Source organism: Coregonus lavaretus (genome assembly GCF_964263955.1).
Source record: "Coregonus lavaretus genome assembly, chromosome: 16".
Lineage (NCBI taxonomy): Eukaryota > Metazoa > Chordata > Actinopteri > Salmoniformes > Salmonidae > Coregonus > Coregonus lavaretus.
In genome coordinates, this window is record NC_140003.1 from 41,525,145 (window position 1) to 41,540,807 (window position 15,663).

Consider the following 15,663-nt stretch of genomic DNA (forward strand, 5'->3'; position numbering starts at 1 on the left):
TCCTCTCTGTCCATTGCACTGTCATACTTTAGCTCTTGTTTGTAAGCCTGGCGGGACCAGACATGTTTGTATACTTCATGTAAAATGCTAACCTTTTGTCATAATGAACCAAAGATGCATAGAAACCCTCCTTAATGACGTGCATTCTCTCTCTGCAGCATTTTCAGCTGGCTTTGATTGACTCCAACCCATGCACTTTGATTGACTCCAACCCCTGCACTTTGTCCAAAGCTGAAAGTAAGAACCATTACACCCCCATTTCTCTCTTCTACATACACATATACACACACACACACACACACACCATTCCTCTCCAGTTTGGTACCATCACTGAAACCCCAATTAATTCCCCCTCTCTCCTGTTTTTTCCCCCAACATGTTGAGTTAGGTACTCACTAGCTATGCGAGCTGCTGCTACATTATTCATTATGACATTGTCAGTTTGACTTGGTCATTTCTCAGGATTAACCACATAAAGGAAAGGTCACAGAACGCCGTCTGGATATTTTTATTATTTAATTATTCACTCCCGGTTACTGTGCCATGGCCTGTATGCCTGGGGTTGTCAAGGAGACACAGAAACACACACACACACACCCCTTCTGACTGCCTGCTTGAGATTGAGTTGCCTAGGAGACCGCATTAGAAGGGATCGGCAAAGAGCTGCTCGCTAGAGCTGAGACTCTGGCACACGTATGCTTACATGTGAGCAATTTTATGTACACACACACACACACACACACACACGATGGGGACCTAACCTCGCCCCTCTTACATCTGTAGCCACATACCATGCAGACTCCTTCCATCTGCACCCATCTTTTCCCCAAAGAGAGTCCGAAGCAGTGCCACAGGTAGACCGAAGCAGTGCCACAGGGAGTCCGAAGGAGGGCATGGATTTATTTGCTTTAGCTCTCGCTGTAAAAACACGTTTTTCTCCATTTCATGAATTTCTACCAGCTGTAGCTCCTGTAGGGGGGTTCATCACTAAGGGGAAATGTAGAGAGCACTATGGAAGTGATTTCATCTCCTGTCCTTTGTATCAGTTTGTAACTCTCTCTTTCTATTTACAGTTCAGTTCCACATCGCTCATTTATATGAGCTTCAGGTAAGAAATCCTTCCTTTTTTCCCCCTTTTTCTCTGGTGCTGGTAGTAAAGTCTGCAGTACATATTGGTGGTGGATAGGTTGAGTTGACCCCATACAATGTAGATCTTCTTGTGACCTAGTATCACTATATACATCCTATAATATAGCATATCTTGTAATCCCTTATCTGTTGTTATCATTACTCCTAAAATGGAAGTTAGCTGTGGTCTGCACAAGCCGTTATTTCTTCGTCCTCTGTCACAGCAGGCAGGAAGTAGGCCTATACAAACTGAAACAAGGCAACAGTAAACATGTCGTCCGCCACGAACGATGCAGCGCCCCCACCTGGGGCCTGTTAGTGACAACAAGATATATTGGCAGCATTTATTGTCAACTGTATCTGTATGGAACTACAGCGCCTATAGATAGATGGTCTACACATCCTTTTGTGAATGGGCCGAGCTTTTAGATCCTTCTGGGAAATTTGTTTCCCATGAGGAGATGCATATTTGTACAAAATGTCATGACTGTAGCTCAAAAGGGACAGGATATATACTTGTTCAAAGTTTGGAATTTCAGTTGATTACTATAGCTCCTCCTCTTGGGCCAATCAGTGTAATTTTGTAAATGCCGGATCTCTGATCTCTCCCGTGACACACACACAAATAATGATCACATTAGAGACAACCTTAGGTCCCAGAGGTCACTCTGTCTGGAGAGTTTCTCTCGCTGTCTCATATTTTCTTACCTCCCTTCAGCCTCTGAGTTGACTGATGTGACATTAGGCCACACCCTTCAAACCCCATTAGGCCACACCCTTCAAACCCCATTAGGCCACACCCTTCAAACCCCATTAGGCCACACCCTTCAATCCCCTGTTTGTTTACAATCAAAGCTCTGTAGGTAAGAAGCTAGGCACAGATCTAGGATCGTCACATCTTGCCCAAATCCTAACCTGAACCATTTAGGTCAGGGGTGTTAAACTCATTCCATGGAGGGCCTAGTGTCTGCAGGTTTTTGGTTTTTCATTTCAATTAAGCCCTAGACAACCAAGTGAGGGGAGTTCCTTACTAATTAGTGACCTTAATTCATCAATCAAGTACAAGGGAGGAGCAAATCCCGCAGACACTTGGCTCTCCAAGGAATGAGTTTGACACGTGTGATTTAGGTGAAAAACACAAAACTGACCTCGGATCAGTGTCCAGTGTCAATGTGAGCCAGGAGATCTTTACAGCTCCAGTCACAGTGCTCTCCTAACCTGCTATAGTCTGCCTCACCCCCCACTCACTCCTCATCCAATCAGCTCTTCTCTGCCATGCCTGGAGCTATGGTGATGCCAGGTCAACAACAAATAGAGTTTAAGTTGTCCATGGGTAATGAGGAAGTGTTTTAGGGGAGCGAACATGGTTACTTTTCTGTATAGCAGACATATTCAGTCGGTTAACACCGCTACTGCTCGGTCCCTGAAACACACTGTGGTGACAGCAAGCCATAGGACGGCTACCTGCCCTGCTGCTTTTAGCCATTCATGGTGTGTCCAAAGCTTTAAAATGAGTTGAATTTCAGATGTGCAGTTAGTAGGCCTAAGTATTAATCAGCCTTTGAAACACACATTGACTCCTCATGGCTCTCTCTTGTCCCTCTGCAGCAGACATATGGTGAGCAATATGTTTGGAACATCGTATCACAATAAAATCACCATTTTCGAATCACAATACGTATAGAATCGTGAGGATCTCAGTACATATCTTATCGTGATAATATCATACCTTATCGTAAGGTCCCTGGCAAATCCCAGCCCTATTAAGAAATATATTTTCCAATCGGACATATTGGAAGGGTAAACACCACCTCATGTTGAGATTAAGTGACTGGTAATGGTTGGTGCATTAGAACCTGGTTGTTGGGTGTGTGTGTGCGACTGGGTTTGTTTACCTTGGTTTTTATAGCCAGACAGGAAGAGGCCAAAGCCAGACTGCTTTACGGCGCTGTATGTGTGTGTCTGTTTCAGGGCCTTTACGGGCTACAGACATGGAGGTGGTTCGCCCTAGTGATGGCTGAGTAAGAGCAGATAAGAACAGAGACCTCCAGACTACACACAACCGGATCAGACCCAATATCAATTACAAAAACAAACAAGTCTGAGTGGGCTTTTCAGGTTTACCCAGAAACAAAACGGCGCTGAAAGTTGGATAATACACACACACACACACACACACACACACACACACACACACACACACACACACACACACACACACACACACACACACACTGTTTTCCACAAGCACATGGAGTAGCTTGCCAAATAGATTAAGTTGCCTGCCAGGCTCCCCCGGACAAGCTATATTGTGGAGGCCTCTGGTACATTCTAATGATAGATTGTATTTTCAGCCAGCAACTATCAGGAAATATCACTTTTTTTTATTTATTTTTATATATGTCACACTTTTACAGTGTTAATTTCATCAACTGATGTACAATATGATATAAAACGGGAAAACTGTATTTTTACTGCTGACTTCCACAGGCTTCAAGCTTCCTTTTAAGAGGCACTTTCTCAGCTATCAGCAATACAGGTATGATAGAAGAATTAAACAGGCGTTAGCTTTTTAAAACAATTCAATCGGTTTTCTTTTATCATATTTTAAATCAAAGTCAAATAACATTTTATTTGTCACATGCTTTGTAAACAACATGTGTAGACTAACGGTGAAATGCTTACGGGCCCTTCCCAACAAAGAAAAACAAAAGAGAGCGAAATGGTAGGGAGAAAGAAATATTATAACACGAGAAAGAAATAGTAAAATAATAACACAAGGAATTAATTAAAAATGAGTAATGATAACTTGGCTATATACACGGGGTACCAGTATCGAGTAGATGTGCAGGTGTACGAGGTAATTGAGGTAGATGCAGTGCCTTTGGAAAGTATTCAGACCCCTTGACCTTTTCCACATTTTGTTTAGTTACAGCCTTAATCTAAAATTGATTAAATAGTTTCCCCCCCCCCCCCCCCCCCATCAATCTACACACAATACCCCATCATGACAAAGCAAAAACAGCTTTTTAGAATTTTTTGCTAATTTATTTTAAAATAAAATACGTAAATATCACATTTACATAAGTAAACTCAGTACTTTGTTGAAGCACCTTTCACAGCGATTACAGCCTTGAGTCTTCTTGGGTATGACGCTACAAGCTTGGCACACCTGTATTGTATGTAGTCCCCTGTAGCTCAGTTGGGAGAGCATGGCACTTGCAATGCTAGTGTTGTGGGTTCGATTCCCACGGGGGGCCAGTATGAAAATGTATGCACTCACTAACTGTAAGTCGCTCTGGATAAGAGCGTCTGCTAAATGACTAAAATGTAAATGTAGTTGTGGAGTTTCTCCCATTCTTTTCTACATATCCTCTCAAGCTTTGTCAGGTTGGATGGGGAGTGTCGCTGCACAGCTATTTTCATGTCTCTCCAGAGATGTTCGATCGTGTTCAAGTCCGGACTCTGGCTGGGCCACTCAAGGACATTGAGACTTGTCCCGAAGCCACTCCTGCGTTGTCTTGGCTGTGTGCTTAGGTTCGTTGTCCTGTTGAAAAGTGAACCTTCTCCCCAGTCTGAGGTCCTGAGCGCTCTGGAGCAGGTTTTCATCAAGGATCTCTCTGGACTTTGCTCTGTTCATCTTTCCATCGATCCTAACTAGTCTCCCAGTCCATGCCGCTGAAAAACATCTCCACAGCATGATGCTGCCACCACCATGATTTACCGTAGGGATGGTGCCAGGTTTCTGCCAGTTGTGACGCTTAGCATTCAGGCCAAAGAGTTCAATCTTGGTTTCATCAGACCAGAGAATCTTGTTTCTCATGGTCTGAGAGTCTTTAGGTGCCTTTTGGCGAACTCCAAGCGGGCTGTCATGTGCCTTTTACTGAGGAGTGGCTTCCGTCTGGCCACTCTACCATAAAGGCCTGATTGGTCGAGTGCTGCAGAGATGGTTGTCCTTCTGGAAGGTTCTCCCATATCCACAGAGGAACTCTAGAGCTCTTTCAGAGTGACCATCGGGTTCTTGGTCACCTCCCTGACCAAGACCCTTCTCCCCCGATTGCTCAGTTTGGCCGGGCGGCCAGCTCTAGGAAGATTCTTTGTGGTTCCAAACTTTTTCAGTTTAAGAGTGATGGAGGCCACCGTGTTCTTGGGGATCTTCAATGCTGCAGAAATGTTTTGGTACCCTTCCCCAGATCTGTGCCTCGACACAATCCTGTCTCGGAGCTCTACGGACAATTCCTTCGACCTCATGGCTTGGTTTTTGCTCTGACATGCACTGTCAACTGTGGGACCTTATATAGACAGGTGTTTGCCTTTCCAAATCATGTCCAATTAATTGAATTTACCACAGGTGGATTCCATATGTGTTATTTCATAATTTTGAAGTCTTCACTATTATTCTACAATGTAAAAAGCAGAAAAATCCTTGAATGAGTAGGTGTGTCCAAACTTTTGACTGGTAGTGTATATTAACTACCAACCAAGCATATACAAAATGTTTATAGTATGATAAAAAAAAAAAAAACTATGCAGCCGTTGTTGGGTTATGAGTAAAGTAGGCAGTTTTTAATGTAGGAGCAATGGGAGTACCCTACAAATGTACCCTACTCAAGGGGCGTGGTCATGTTAAGCCCTGCCTTGCTGTGTGTATCAATGCTAGGTGTCTCTTTGTAGCAACAGTTGCCAGCATATTGTATGTTCACTATTGAAGGTTTACCTTTTTTTGTAAATCACTTTTTCTAAAATAAGCTCAGCGAGTTGTTGGGTGTTTCTTTTAGCTCTGGACAGCTTGTGTTGCATCAACTCATGTACTGCTCGAGAAGTTGTGACTGGCGGGAGCGTGGTGGTGCTTGAATGAACGGCCAATCATATTGCTAAAATACAAAATGGCATGACATTTACGCGTGTAGTCTTCAGTGTTTTTTAATGATAGACTACGACAGAGCAGGTAAATGTTGAACCGGAATGCAAAAATGCGCTGAAAAGTCGGGATCCACATGTTGTTATTGGTCACGGCGGACCATCGTTAATGTCGGACCGTGAAAGAAGATAAATTAATGTGCCAGAAAACAACTCATTGTTTCGACTCATCGTTACCACATTATATGGGACGTGCAAATTCATGCTCTCTCCCTCCGTGTAGAAATTCGACTGCAACCACATTCGACCTCACACAACACACCCAGGTAACAAGAGGTGGGACAGATGGCAGACTGTCAAACCAGCAGTGTCTCCCTGTCATCGCTCACTTTGTGACTGACAGGCGCCTGTCCTATCAATAGATCGCTAGAAGATGCATATCATTCATTCTAGCGAGAGAGGGCTCTGCAGACTTTTTTCTGACCAGCGAATTGAAAAGTATCCTGCTGAAAATGACACTGTAATTGGCTGTACAGCCGTTACTAGTGGAAGACACCACACACAAACACCACTTAAGACCCATCAGATGTGTTGAGTCTGGCCTGTCCTGTCCCAGACTGACCCTCCCCGTGTGTGTGTGTGTGTGTGTGTGTGTGTGTGTGTGTGTGTGTGTACATGTTTTACTATACTTGTGAGTACCAGAAGTCCTCAGAAAAATAGTAAACTAACTAAAATGTTGCATGTCCTCACTTATAAAAAGGGTTAGGGACTAGTGGTTAGGTTTAGGGTTAGGGAAAATATGATTTTGAATGGGAGTATAGTAAGACATACACTACATAGCAAATAATTACAAAAGTATGTGGACACCTCCTCGTTGAACATCTCATTCCAAAATCATGGGCATTAATATGGAGTTGGTCCACCCTTTGCTGCTATAACAGCCTCCACTTTTCTGGGAAGGCTTTCCACTAGATGTTTGAACATTGCTGCGGGGACTTGCTTCCATTCAGCCATGAGCATTAGTGATGTTGGGTGAATATGCCTGGCTCGTAGTCGGCGTTCCAATTCATCCCAAAGGTGTTCAATGGGGTTGAGGTCAGGGCTGTGTGCAGGCCAGTCATGTTCTTCCACACCAATCTCAACAAACCATTTCTGTATGGACCTCCCTTTGTGCACGGGGGCATTGTCATGCTGAAACAAGAAAGGGCCTTCCCCAAACTGTTGCCACAAAGTTGGAAGCACAGAATCGTCTAGAATTGGTATTGGTATTTTATTATGATCCCCATTATCTGTTACGAAAGCTAGAATGTCATTGTATGCTGTAGCTTTAAGATTTCCCTTCACTGGAACTAAGGGGCCTAGCCCGAACCATGAAAAACAGCCCCAGACCATTATTCCTCCTCCACCAAACTTTAATGTTGGCACAACGTATTCGTGCAGGTAGCGTTTTCCTGGCATCTGCCTAACCCAGAATCGTCCGACTGCCAGATGGTGAAGGCGTGATTCATCACTTCAGAGAACACGTTTCCACTGCTCCAGAGTCCAATGGCAGCGAGCTTTACACCATTCCTGCCGACGCTTGGCATTGCGCATGGTTATCTTATTCTTGTGTGTGGCTGCTTGGCCATGGAAACCCATTTCATGAAGCTCCTGACGAACAGTTATTGTGCTGACGTTGCGTCCAGAGGCAATTTGGAACTCGGTAGTGAGTGTTGCAACCGAGGAAAGACTAACTGACTTGTTGGAAAGGTGGCATCCTATGATGTTGCTATGTTGAAAGTCACTGAGCTCTTCAGTAAGGCCATTCTGCTGCCAATGTTTGTCAATGGAGATTGCATAGCTGCGTGCTCGATTTTATACACCGGTCAACAACGGGTGTGGCTGAAAAAGTCTAATCCACTAATTTGAAGGGTGTCCACATACTTTTGGCCTGTAGTGTAGCGGTGGGTGGGTTGGGTACGGGGGCGGGGGTGTGTGTGATCTGAGGTGTCCAGACTTCTTTGTTACAGACCAGTGAGACCATAAAACACACTGACCCTTCGGTCTGGCTTAAACATCCTTTCTCTCTGTTCCTCCCCGTCTCTCTCTATCACTCTTTCCTCCACTGTCATTCTGCAGAAGAAATTCAGAGCAGCAAAAGAAGCGTATGAGAGTTTACTACAGACAGAGAATCTTCCTGCACAGGTGAAGGCTGCTACACTGCGACAACTAGGTAAGTCCTCCTCAGTCTCTCTCCTATATACTACTGCCTGAAAGACGATGCATTAGGGCCTACTTGTTACAAGCAATATGTCACTTGTTGACAGATCATTTTGGTAACGTTAACCTATAATTTTATTTTGCCTCTTGTTGAATATGTTGAAAATATAACCTAGTTTATGTTTTTGGAAGGTTCGATTTGAAAAATGCAGTCTTTTACATGTTATGTCCAAAAAGTGTTGGTGCAGCACTTGTAGAAATCGATTTGTAGAACTTTCTAGAGCAGTGTCTATAGGCGGTGTTTTTAGTCGTCAGTTACTTTACCACATTTATGCCTCCCCAAAATAGCCTGAATACCCTGTAAAAGATACATTTGAATTGATGTCTCTAGTACTTAGTATTTTTTCTAATGAATTTTTTTAATGCGATTTTTTTTATTTATTTTGATTTTATTTTTACAATACAAAACATACACATATAAACATTACTACATCACACCTGCCCAGACCCACTAGCCCCCTCCCCTATCTCCAGCACCCTAATCACTTTCTGCCACATGGCCTCAAACTGCACCATTTTGCTGATGGTACTAATATGAACCAGGTGTATAAGGGTGATAACACAGGATTGCATCATGCATTGTATTCTGGGAGAAGTTGTGCTCCTTGTTGTGTACGATATTCCCAACTGGACAGTATTCCCAGATCCCAACCTCTTCCCTGCTCCCATCGCAGTTTTCCCAAGTCTCTCTCTGCCCCTGCCTGACTGATGCAACAGCTCATTATCGGGGTGTTAGTTTGTGTACCCCAACCCCCACGCTAAACACACGCGCCTTCCCCGACGTAGTCCTCTCCGAACACACACAGCTCTTATTTTTTTCATGCTGTCCTCCCCCAGTTTGGAATGTTCCCTCTGTCGTAAAAAACATGATTTCTTTCTGCCCTGATGGCCACTCTGCTGGGGTTGTCATGGTGGCCTCCCTGCAAGGCTCACCACAGGTGTTGAGTGGAGCGGTGGGGAGGTGTCTGTGTGTATGCCCGTCCTTAGGGAAGTGTGGGTGTGTGTAGAGAGGGAGAGGGGAGCGACCCCAGGGGTGAATTGTTTAGACCTTTGAAGACACGGCTGATGTGTGTATGGACGATGAATCCTCCTCTCTCCTTCCCCCCCTCTTGCTCTCCTTCCCCCCCTCTTGCTCTCCTTCCCCCCCTCTTGCTCTCCTTCCCCCCCTCTCGCTCTCCTTCCCCCCTCTCTCCTTCCCCCTCTCTCTCCTTCCCTCCCCTCTCTCCTTCCCTCCCCTCTCTCCTTCCCTCCTTCCCTCCCTCTTTCTCCTCCCTCTTCTTCAGAAAGCTCTAGATAGATTAGCCTTTTGGTCCTTTTATGAGACTGTTGCTTTTACACACCAGACAGACTGCAGTGTCCCCCTCTGTGACTGACAGTCTAGTGTACTTTAATATATAGTGTATATTAGTGTAGTATTAGGCACTGGAGCTAAGCCATTGTTAGCAGAACTAGCTAGTAGCTAGCCCTGGTAATAGACTAGTAGAGTGTAGTTTTAGCCACTGGAGCTAAACCATTGTTAGCCGAACTAGCTAGTAGCTAGCCCTGCTAATAGACTAGTAGAGTGTAGTATTAGGCACTGGAGCTAAGCCATTGTTAGCAGAACTAGCTAGTAGCTAGCCCTGGTAATAGACTAGTAGAGTGTAGTATTAGCCACTGGAGCTAAACCATTGTTAGCTGAACTAGCTAATAGCTAGCCCTGGTAATAAAGTAGCAGAAGCACCTGCAGGGTCAGTTGTGTTAACTTACTATTGCAGACAGTGGAGTGTAGTGGTGCTATTGACCAGCTAGCAGAAGGCTAGCCCTGGACCCAGACTATCAGTGACGGCTGTTGGATCCTTCACCCTGCTAACTCCACTGGTCCTGTCTCCTCCAGGCTGGATGCATCACACAGTGGAGCAGTTAGGGGACAAAGGCAACAAGGGCAGCTATGCCATCCAGTGTCTGCAGAAGTCGCTAGAAGCAGACCCCAACTCTGGACAGTCCTGGTACTTCCTCGGCAGGTAAAAGGCTTTTCTTTTCTTTACATCTTGGGATTTTCTTTCATAGTAATTCCTGCTGGCTATAGTTTCCCTTTAGCAAGTGTGTAGAACGTTTAACAGCTGTGTGTTGAATAAGACTCTGCCCTGAAAGGTCTTCTCCCTCTTCAGCTCCTGTCTCACCTATTTCTCTACAATCTATTGGCCTAGAAACTCCAGCTGTCTGTTTCAGAGCTGCTCCTCCGATCATGCTGATTATTGATCAAAGTGATTATTGATTGGTTTTTTGACTGCTATTTTCTGTTACATTTTAAAGCTTCGCTGTAGTTCAACTCTGAGGCCTGAAACAGTTACATTTAAATGTTTTAATTTGAGTCATTTAGCAGACGCTCTTATCCAGAAAGACTTACAATTAGTGCATTCATCTTAAAGTGGCAATCAGAAGTTGAAACAATAAATCGTTCTCCCTGCCACTTTCGCTAAATGGGGCTGTAGAAATGTAACCACTCTCAAATTCATAAACAGAGTTATGGATGCAATGACTGATCATCCATGATATCAAAATGATAGTTTTAACCATGTTTTGAGGCTATACAGTGTTTGTTTACATTTACTTTGTTTACGAACATTGGAGTAAAACAAGCTTCTGTTTGTGGTTCTGATGGGGTACGACAGTTGATCTAAGCTGATGAAGCATGTGTAGGTTGTATTCTTCAAGAATCAGTGGGTATATATCCAATGCCTTCGGAAAGTATTCACACCCCTTGACTTTTTTGTTGTTACAGACGGAATTTAAAATTGATTAAATGGATATTTTTTTGTCACTGGCGTAGACACAACACCCCATAATGTCAAAGTGGAATTATGTTTTACTAAATGTTTACAAATTAATAACAAATGAAAAGCTGAAATGTCTTGTCAATAAGTATTCAACCCCTTTTGTTATGGTAAGCCTAAATAAGTTCAAGAGTAAAAATGTGCTTAACATGTCACATAAGTTGCATGGACTCACTTTGTGTGTAATTCAAAATGGATTGTATAGATTTATTTGTATGTGTGGGGTACAGAGATGAGGTAGCCATTCAACTCATGTTAAACCAGGACCAGTGGAGTTAGTGTTTAACATGAGTTGAATGGCTACCTCATCTCTGTACCCCACACATACAAAAAAATCTATACAATCCATTTTGAATTCAGGCTGTAATGCAACAAAATGTGGAGTAAGTCAAAGGGTATGAGTGCTGTCTGAAGGCACTGTAGCAACTACAGATTGCCCCTTTATTAAGATAGCTAGGTGAGACAACCACATCACAGTCGTAACAAGTACATGTTCTCTCAATAAAGTAGTTCTCAGCAAAGTCTGTGCCAGTAGGAAAAGTCTTAGTGCAGGGATTTTTCTGTTGTGTGGTCGTGTCAGAGTAGTGCCACTGAATGCAACGGCTAATGGTTCTGCGTGAACTGTAGTCCCCCTTTGAGCTGGTAGGGCTGCTGTTGCATAACTGGGTGTAGATTGTTAGCTTTAGGGCTGACCCCATTTAGTTGACTGGTCGATTGTTTGTTTGGTTGATAGGCTGTTGGTCGACCGAGATTTCTTTAGTGGAGCAGTAGCAGAAAAAAATAATACTCCTGTCTGATTGGCTCCTGTCTGAGTGGACTGATCCATTGTGGAGGACGTTGTAATGGGCTTTATTGGCATGGGAAACATATGTTTACATTAACAAAGCAAGTGAAATTGATAATAAATAAAAGTGAAATAAACAATAAAAATGAACAGTAAACATTACACTAACAAAAGTTCCAAAGGAATAGAGACATTTCAAATGTCATATTATGTCTATATACAGTGTTGTAACGATGTGCAAGTAGTTAAAGTACAAAAGGGAAATTAAACATAAATATGGGTTGTATTCACAATGGTGTTTGTTCTTCAATGGTTGCTCTGTCTCTCTTTCTCTTTCTCTCTGTCTCTCTTTCTCTCTGTCTCCATCTCTCTCTATCTGTCTCTGTCTCTATCTGTCTCTCACCTATCTGTCTCTGTCTGTCTCTCTAGCTGTCTCTAGCTGTCTCTGTCTCTGTCTCTGTCTGTCTCTCTGTCTCTCTCTCTGTCTCTCTCTCTGTCTCTCTCTCTGTCTCTCTCTCTCTCTCTCTCTGTCTATCTCTCTGTCTCTCTCATACATACATACATACACATATATACATACATACATATACACATATATACAGTGGGGAGAACAAGTAATCACATTGTATGATTTTTAAGTAATTAATTTGCATTTTATTGCATGACATAAGTATTTGATCACCTACCAACCAGTAAGAATTCCAGCTCTCACAGACCTGTTAGTTTTTCTTTAAGAAGCCCTCCTGTTCTCCACTCATTACCGGTATTAACTGCACCTGTTTGAACATGTTACCTGGATAAAAGACACCTGTCCACACACTCAATCAAACAGACTCCAACCTCTCCACAATGGCCAAGACCAGAGAGCTGTGTAAGGACATCAGGGATAAAATTGTAGACCTGCACAAGGCTGGGGTGGGCTACAGGACAATAGGCAAGCAGCTTGGTGAGAAGGCAACAACTGTTGCCGCAATTATTAGAAAATGGAAGAAGTTCAAAATGACGGTCAATCACCCTCGGTCTGGGGCTCCATGCAAGATCTCACCTCGTGGGGCATCAATGATCATGAGGAAGGTGAGGGATCAGCCCAGAACTACACGGCAGGACCTGGTCAATGACCTGAAGAGAGCTGGGACCACAGTCTCAAAGAAAACCATTAGTAACACACTACGCCGTCATGGATTAAAATCCTGCAGCGCACGCAAGGTCCCCCTGCTCAAGCCAGCGCATGTCCAGGCCCTTCTGAAGTTTGCCAATGACCATCTGGATGATCCAGAGGAGGAATGGGAGAAGGTCATGTGGTCTGATGAGACAAAAAGAGAGCTTTTTGGTCTAAACTCCACTCGCCGTGTTTGGAGGAAGAAGAAGGATGAGTACAACCCCAAGAACACCATCCCAACCGTGAAGCATGGAGGTGGAAACATCATTCTTTGGGGATGCTTTTCTGCAAAGGGGACAGGACGACTGCACCGTATTGAGGGGAGGATGGATGGGGCCATGTATCGCGAGATCTTGGCCAACAACCTCTTTCCCTCAGTAAGAGCATTGAAGATGGGTCGTGGCTGGGTCTTCCAGCATGACAACGACCCAAAACACACAGCCAGGGCAACTAAGGAGTGGCTCCGTAAGAAGCATCTCAAGGTCCTGGAGTGGCCTAGCCAGTCTCCAGACTTGAACCCAATAGAAAATCTTTGGAGGGAGCTGAAAGTCCGTATTGCCCAGCGACAGCCCCGAAACCTGAAGGATCTGGAGAAGGTCTGTATGGAGGAGTGGGCCAAAATCCCTGCTGCAGTGTGTGCAAACCTGGTCAAGCGCTACAGGAAACGTATGATCTCTGTAATTGCAAACAAAGGTTTCTGTACCAAATATTAAGTTCTGCCTTTCTGATGTATCAAAAACTTATGTCCTGCAATAAAATGCAAATTAATTACTTTAATGTTAGGTTTATTTGAACAGTGAGAGACAGAATAACAACAACAAAATCCAGAAAAACGCATGTAAAAAATGTAAAAAATTGATTTGCATTTTAATGAGGGAAATAAGTATTTGACCCCTCTGCAAAACATGACTTAGTACTTGGTGGCAAAACCCTTGTTGGCAATCACAGAGGTCAGACGTTTCTTGTAGTTGGCCACCAGGTTTGCACACATCTCAGGAGGGATTTTGTCCCACTCCTCTTTGCAGATCTTCTCCAAGTCATTAAGGTTTCGAGGCTGACGTTTGGCAACTCAAACCTTCAGCTCCCTCCCTCAGATTTTCTATGGGATTAAGGTCTGGAGACTGGCTAGGCCACTCCAGGACCTTAATGTGCTTCTTCTTGAGCCACTCCTTTGTTGCCTTGGCCATGTGTTTTGGGTCATTGTCATGCCGGAATACCCATCCACGACCCATTTTCAATGCCTTAACTGAGGGAAGGAGGTTCTCACCCAAGATTTGACGGTACATGGCCCCGTCCATCGTCGCTTTGATGCGGTGAAGTTGTCCTGTCCCCTTAGCAGAAAAACACCCCCAAAGCATAATGTTTCCACCTCCATGTTTGATGGTGGGGATGGTGTTCTTGGGGTCATAGGCAGCATTCCTCCTCCTCCAAACACGGCGAGTTGAGTTGACGCCAAAGAGCTCCATTTTGGTCTCATCTGACCACAATACTTTCACCCAGTTCTCCTCTGAATCATTCAGATGTTCATTGGCAAACTTCAGACGGGCATGTATATGTGCTTTCTTGAGCAGGGGGACCATGCGGACGCTGCAGGATTTCAGTCCTTCACAGCGTAGTGTGTTACCAATTGTTTTCTTGGTGACTATGGTCCCAGCTGCCTTGAGATCATTGACACGATCCTCCCGTGTAGTTCTGGGCTGATTCCTCACCGTTCTCATGATCATTGCAACTCCACGAGGTGAGATCTTGCATGGAGCCCCAGGCCGAGGGAGATTGACCGTTATTTTGTGTTTCTTCCATTTGCGAATAATCGCACCAGCTGTTGTCACCTTCTCACCAAGCTGCTTGGCGATGGTCTTGTTGCCCATTCCAGCCTTGTGTAGGTCTACAATCTTGTCCCTGACATCCTTGGAGAGCTCTTTGGTCTTGGCCATGGTGGAGAGTTTGGAATCTGATTGATTGATTGCTTCTGTGGACAGGTGTCTTTTATACAGGTAACAAACTGAGATTAGGAGCACTCCCTTTAAGAGTGTGCTCCTAATCTCAGCTCGTTACCTGCATAAAAGACACCTGGGAGCCAGAAATCTTTCTGATTGAGACGGGGTCAAATACTTATTTCCCTCATTAAAATGCAAATCAATTTATAACATTTTTGACATGCGTTTTTCTGGATTATTTTGTTGTTATTCTGTCTCTCACTGTTCAAATAAATTTAGCATTAAAATTATAGACTGATCATTTCTTTGTCAGTGGGCAAACGTACAAAATCAGCAGGGGATCAAATACTTTTTTCCCTCACTGTGTGTGTGTGTGTGTGTGTGTGTGTGTGTGTGTGTGTGTGTGTGTGTGTGTGTGTGTGTGTGTGTGTGTGTGTGTGTGTGTGTGTATGTATATATATATATATATATATATATATATATAGATATATAGATATATAGATATATATATATATAGATATAGATATAGATATAGATATAGATATATAGATATATATATATATATAGATATATATATATATCTAGATATATATATATCTATATAGATATATAGATATATAGATATATAGATATATATAGATATATAGATATATATATATATAGATATATATATATATCTATATATATATAGATATATATATATATATATATACATACACACAC

At 43.4% G+C, this 15,663-nt stretch overlaps 1 protein-coding gene across 1 annotated transcript in view; it reads left to right on the forward strand.

Annotated features, from left to right (window-relative positions):
• The window catches only part of LOC311143849 (lysine-specific demethylase 6A-like), a gene marked incomplete at its 3' end in the record, with an annotated part of 104,418 nt that overhangs the window by 61,478 nt on the left and 27,277 nt on the right, over positions 1-15,663 (forward strand). The window contains exons 8-11 of the mRNA XM_084179726.1: positions 159-237; positions 1,074-1,108; positions 8,107-8,200; positions 10,121-10,247. Of these exons, the coding sequence (XP_084035852.1) occupies positions 159-237; positions 1,074-1,108; positions 8,107-8,200; positions 10,121-10,247 (335 nt within the window). The remainder of the gene's footprint in view (positions 1-158; positions 238-1,073; positions 1,109-8,106; positions 8,201-10,120; positions 10,248-15,663) is intronic.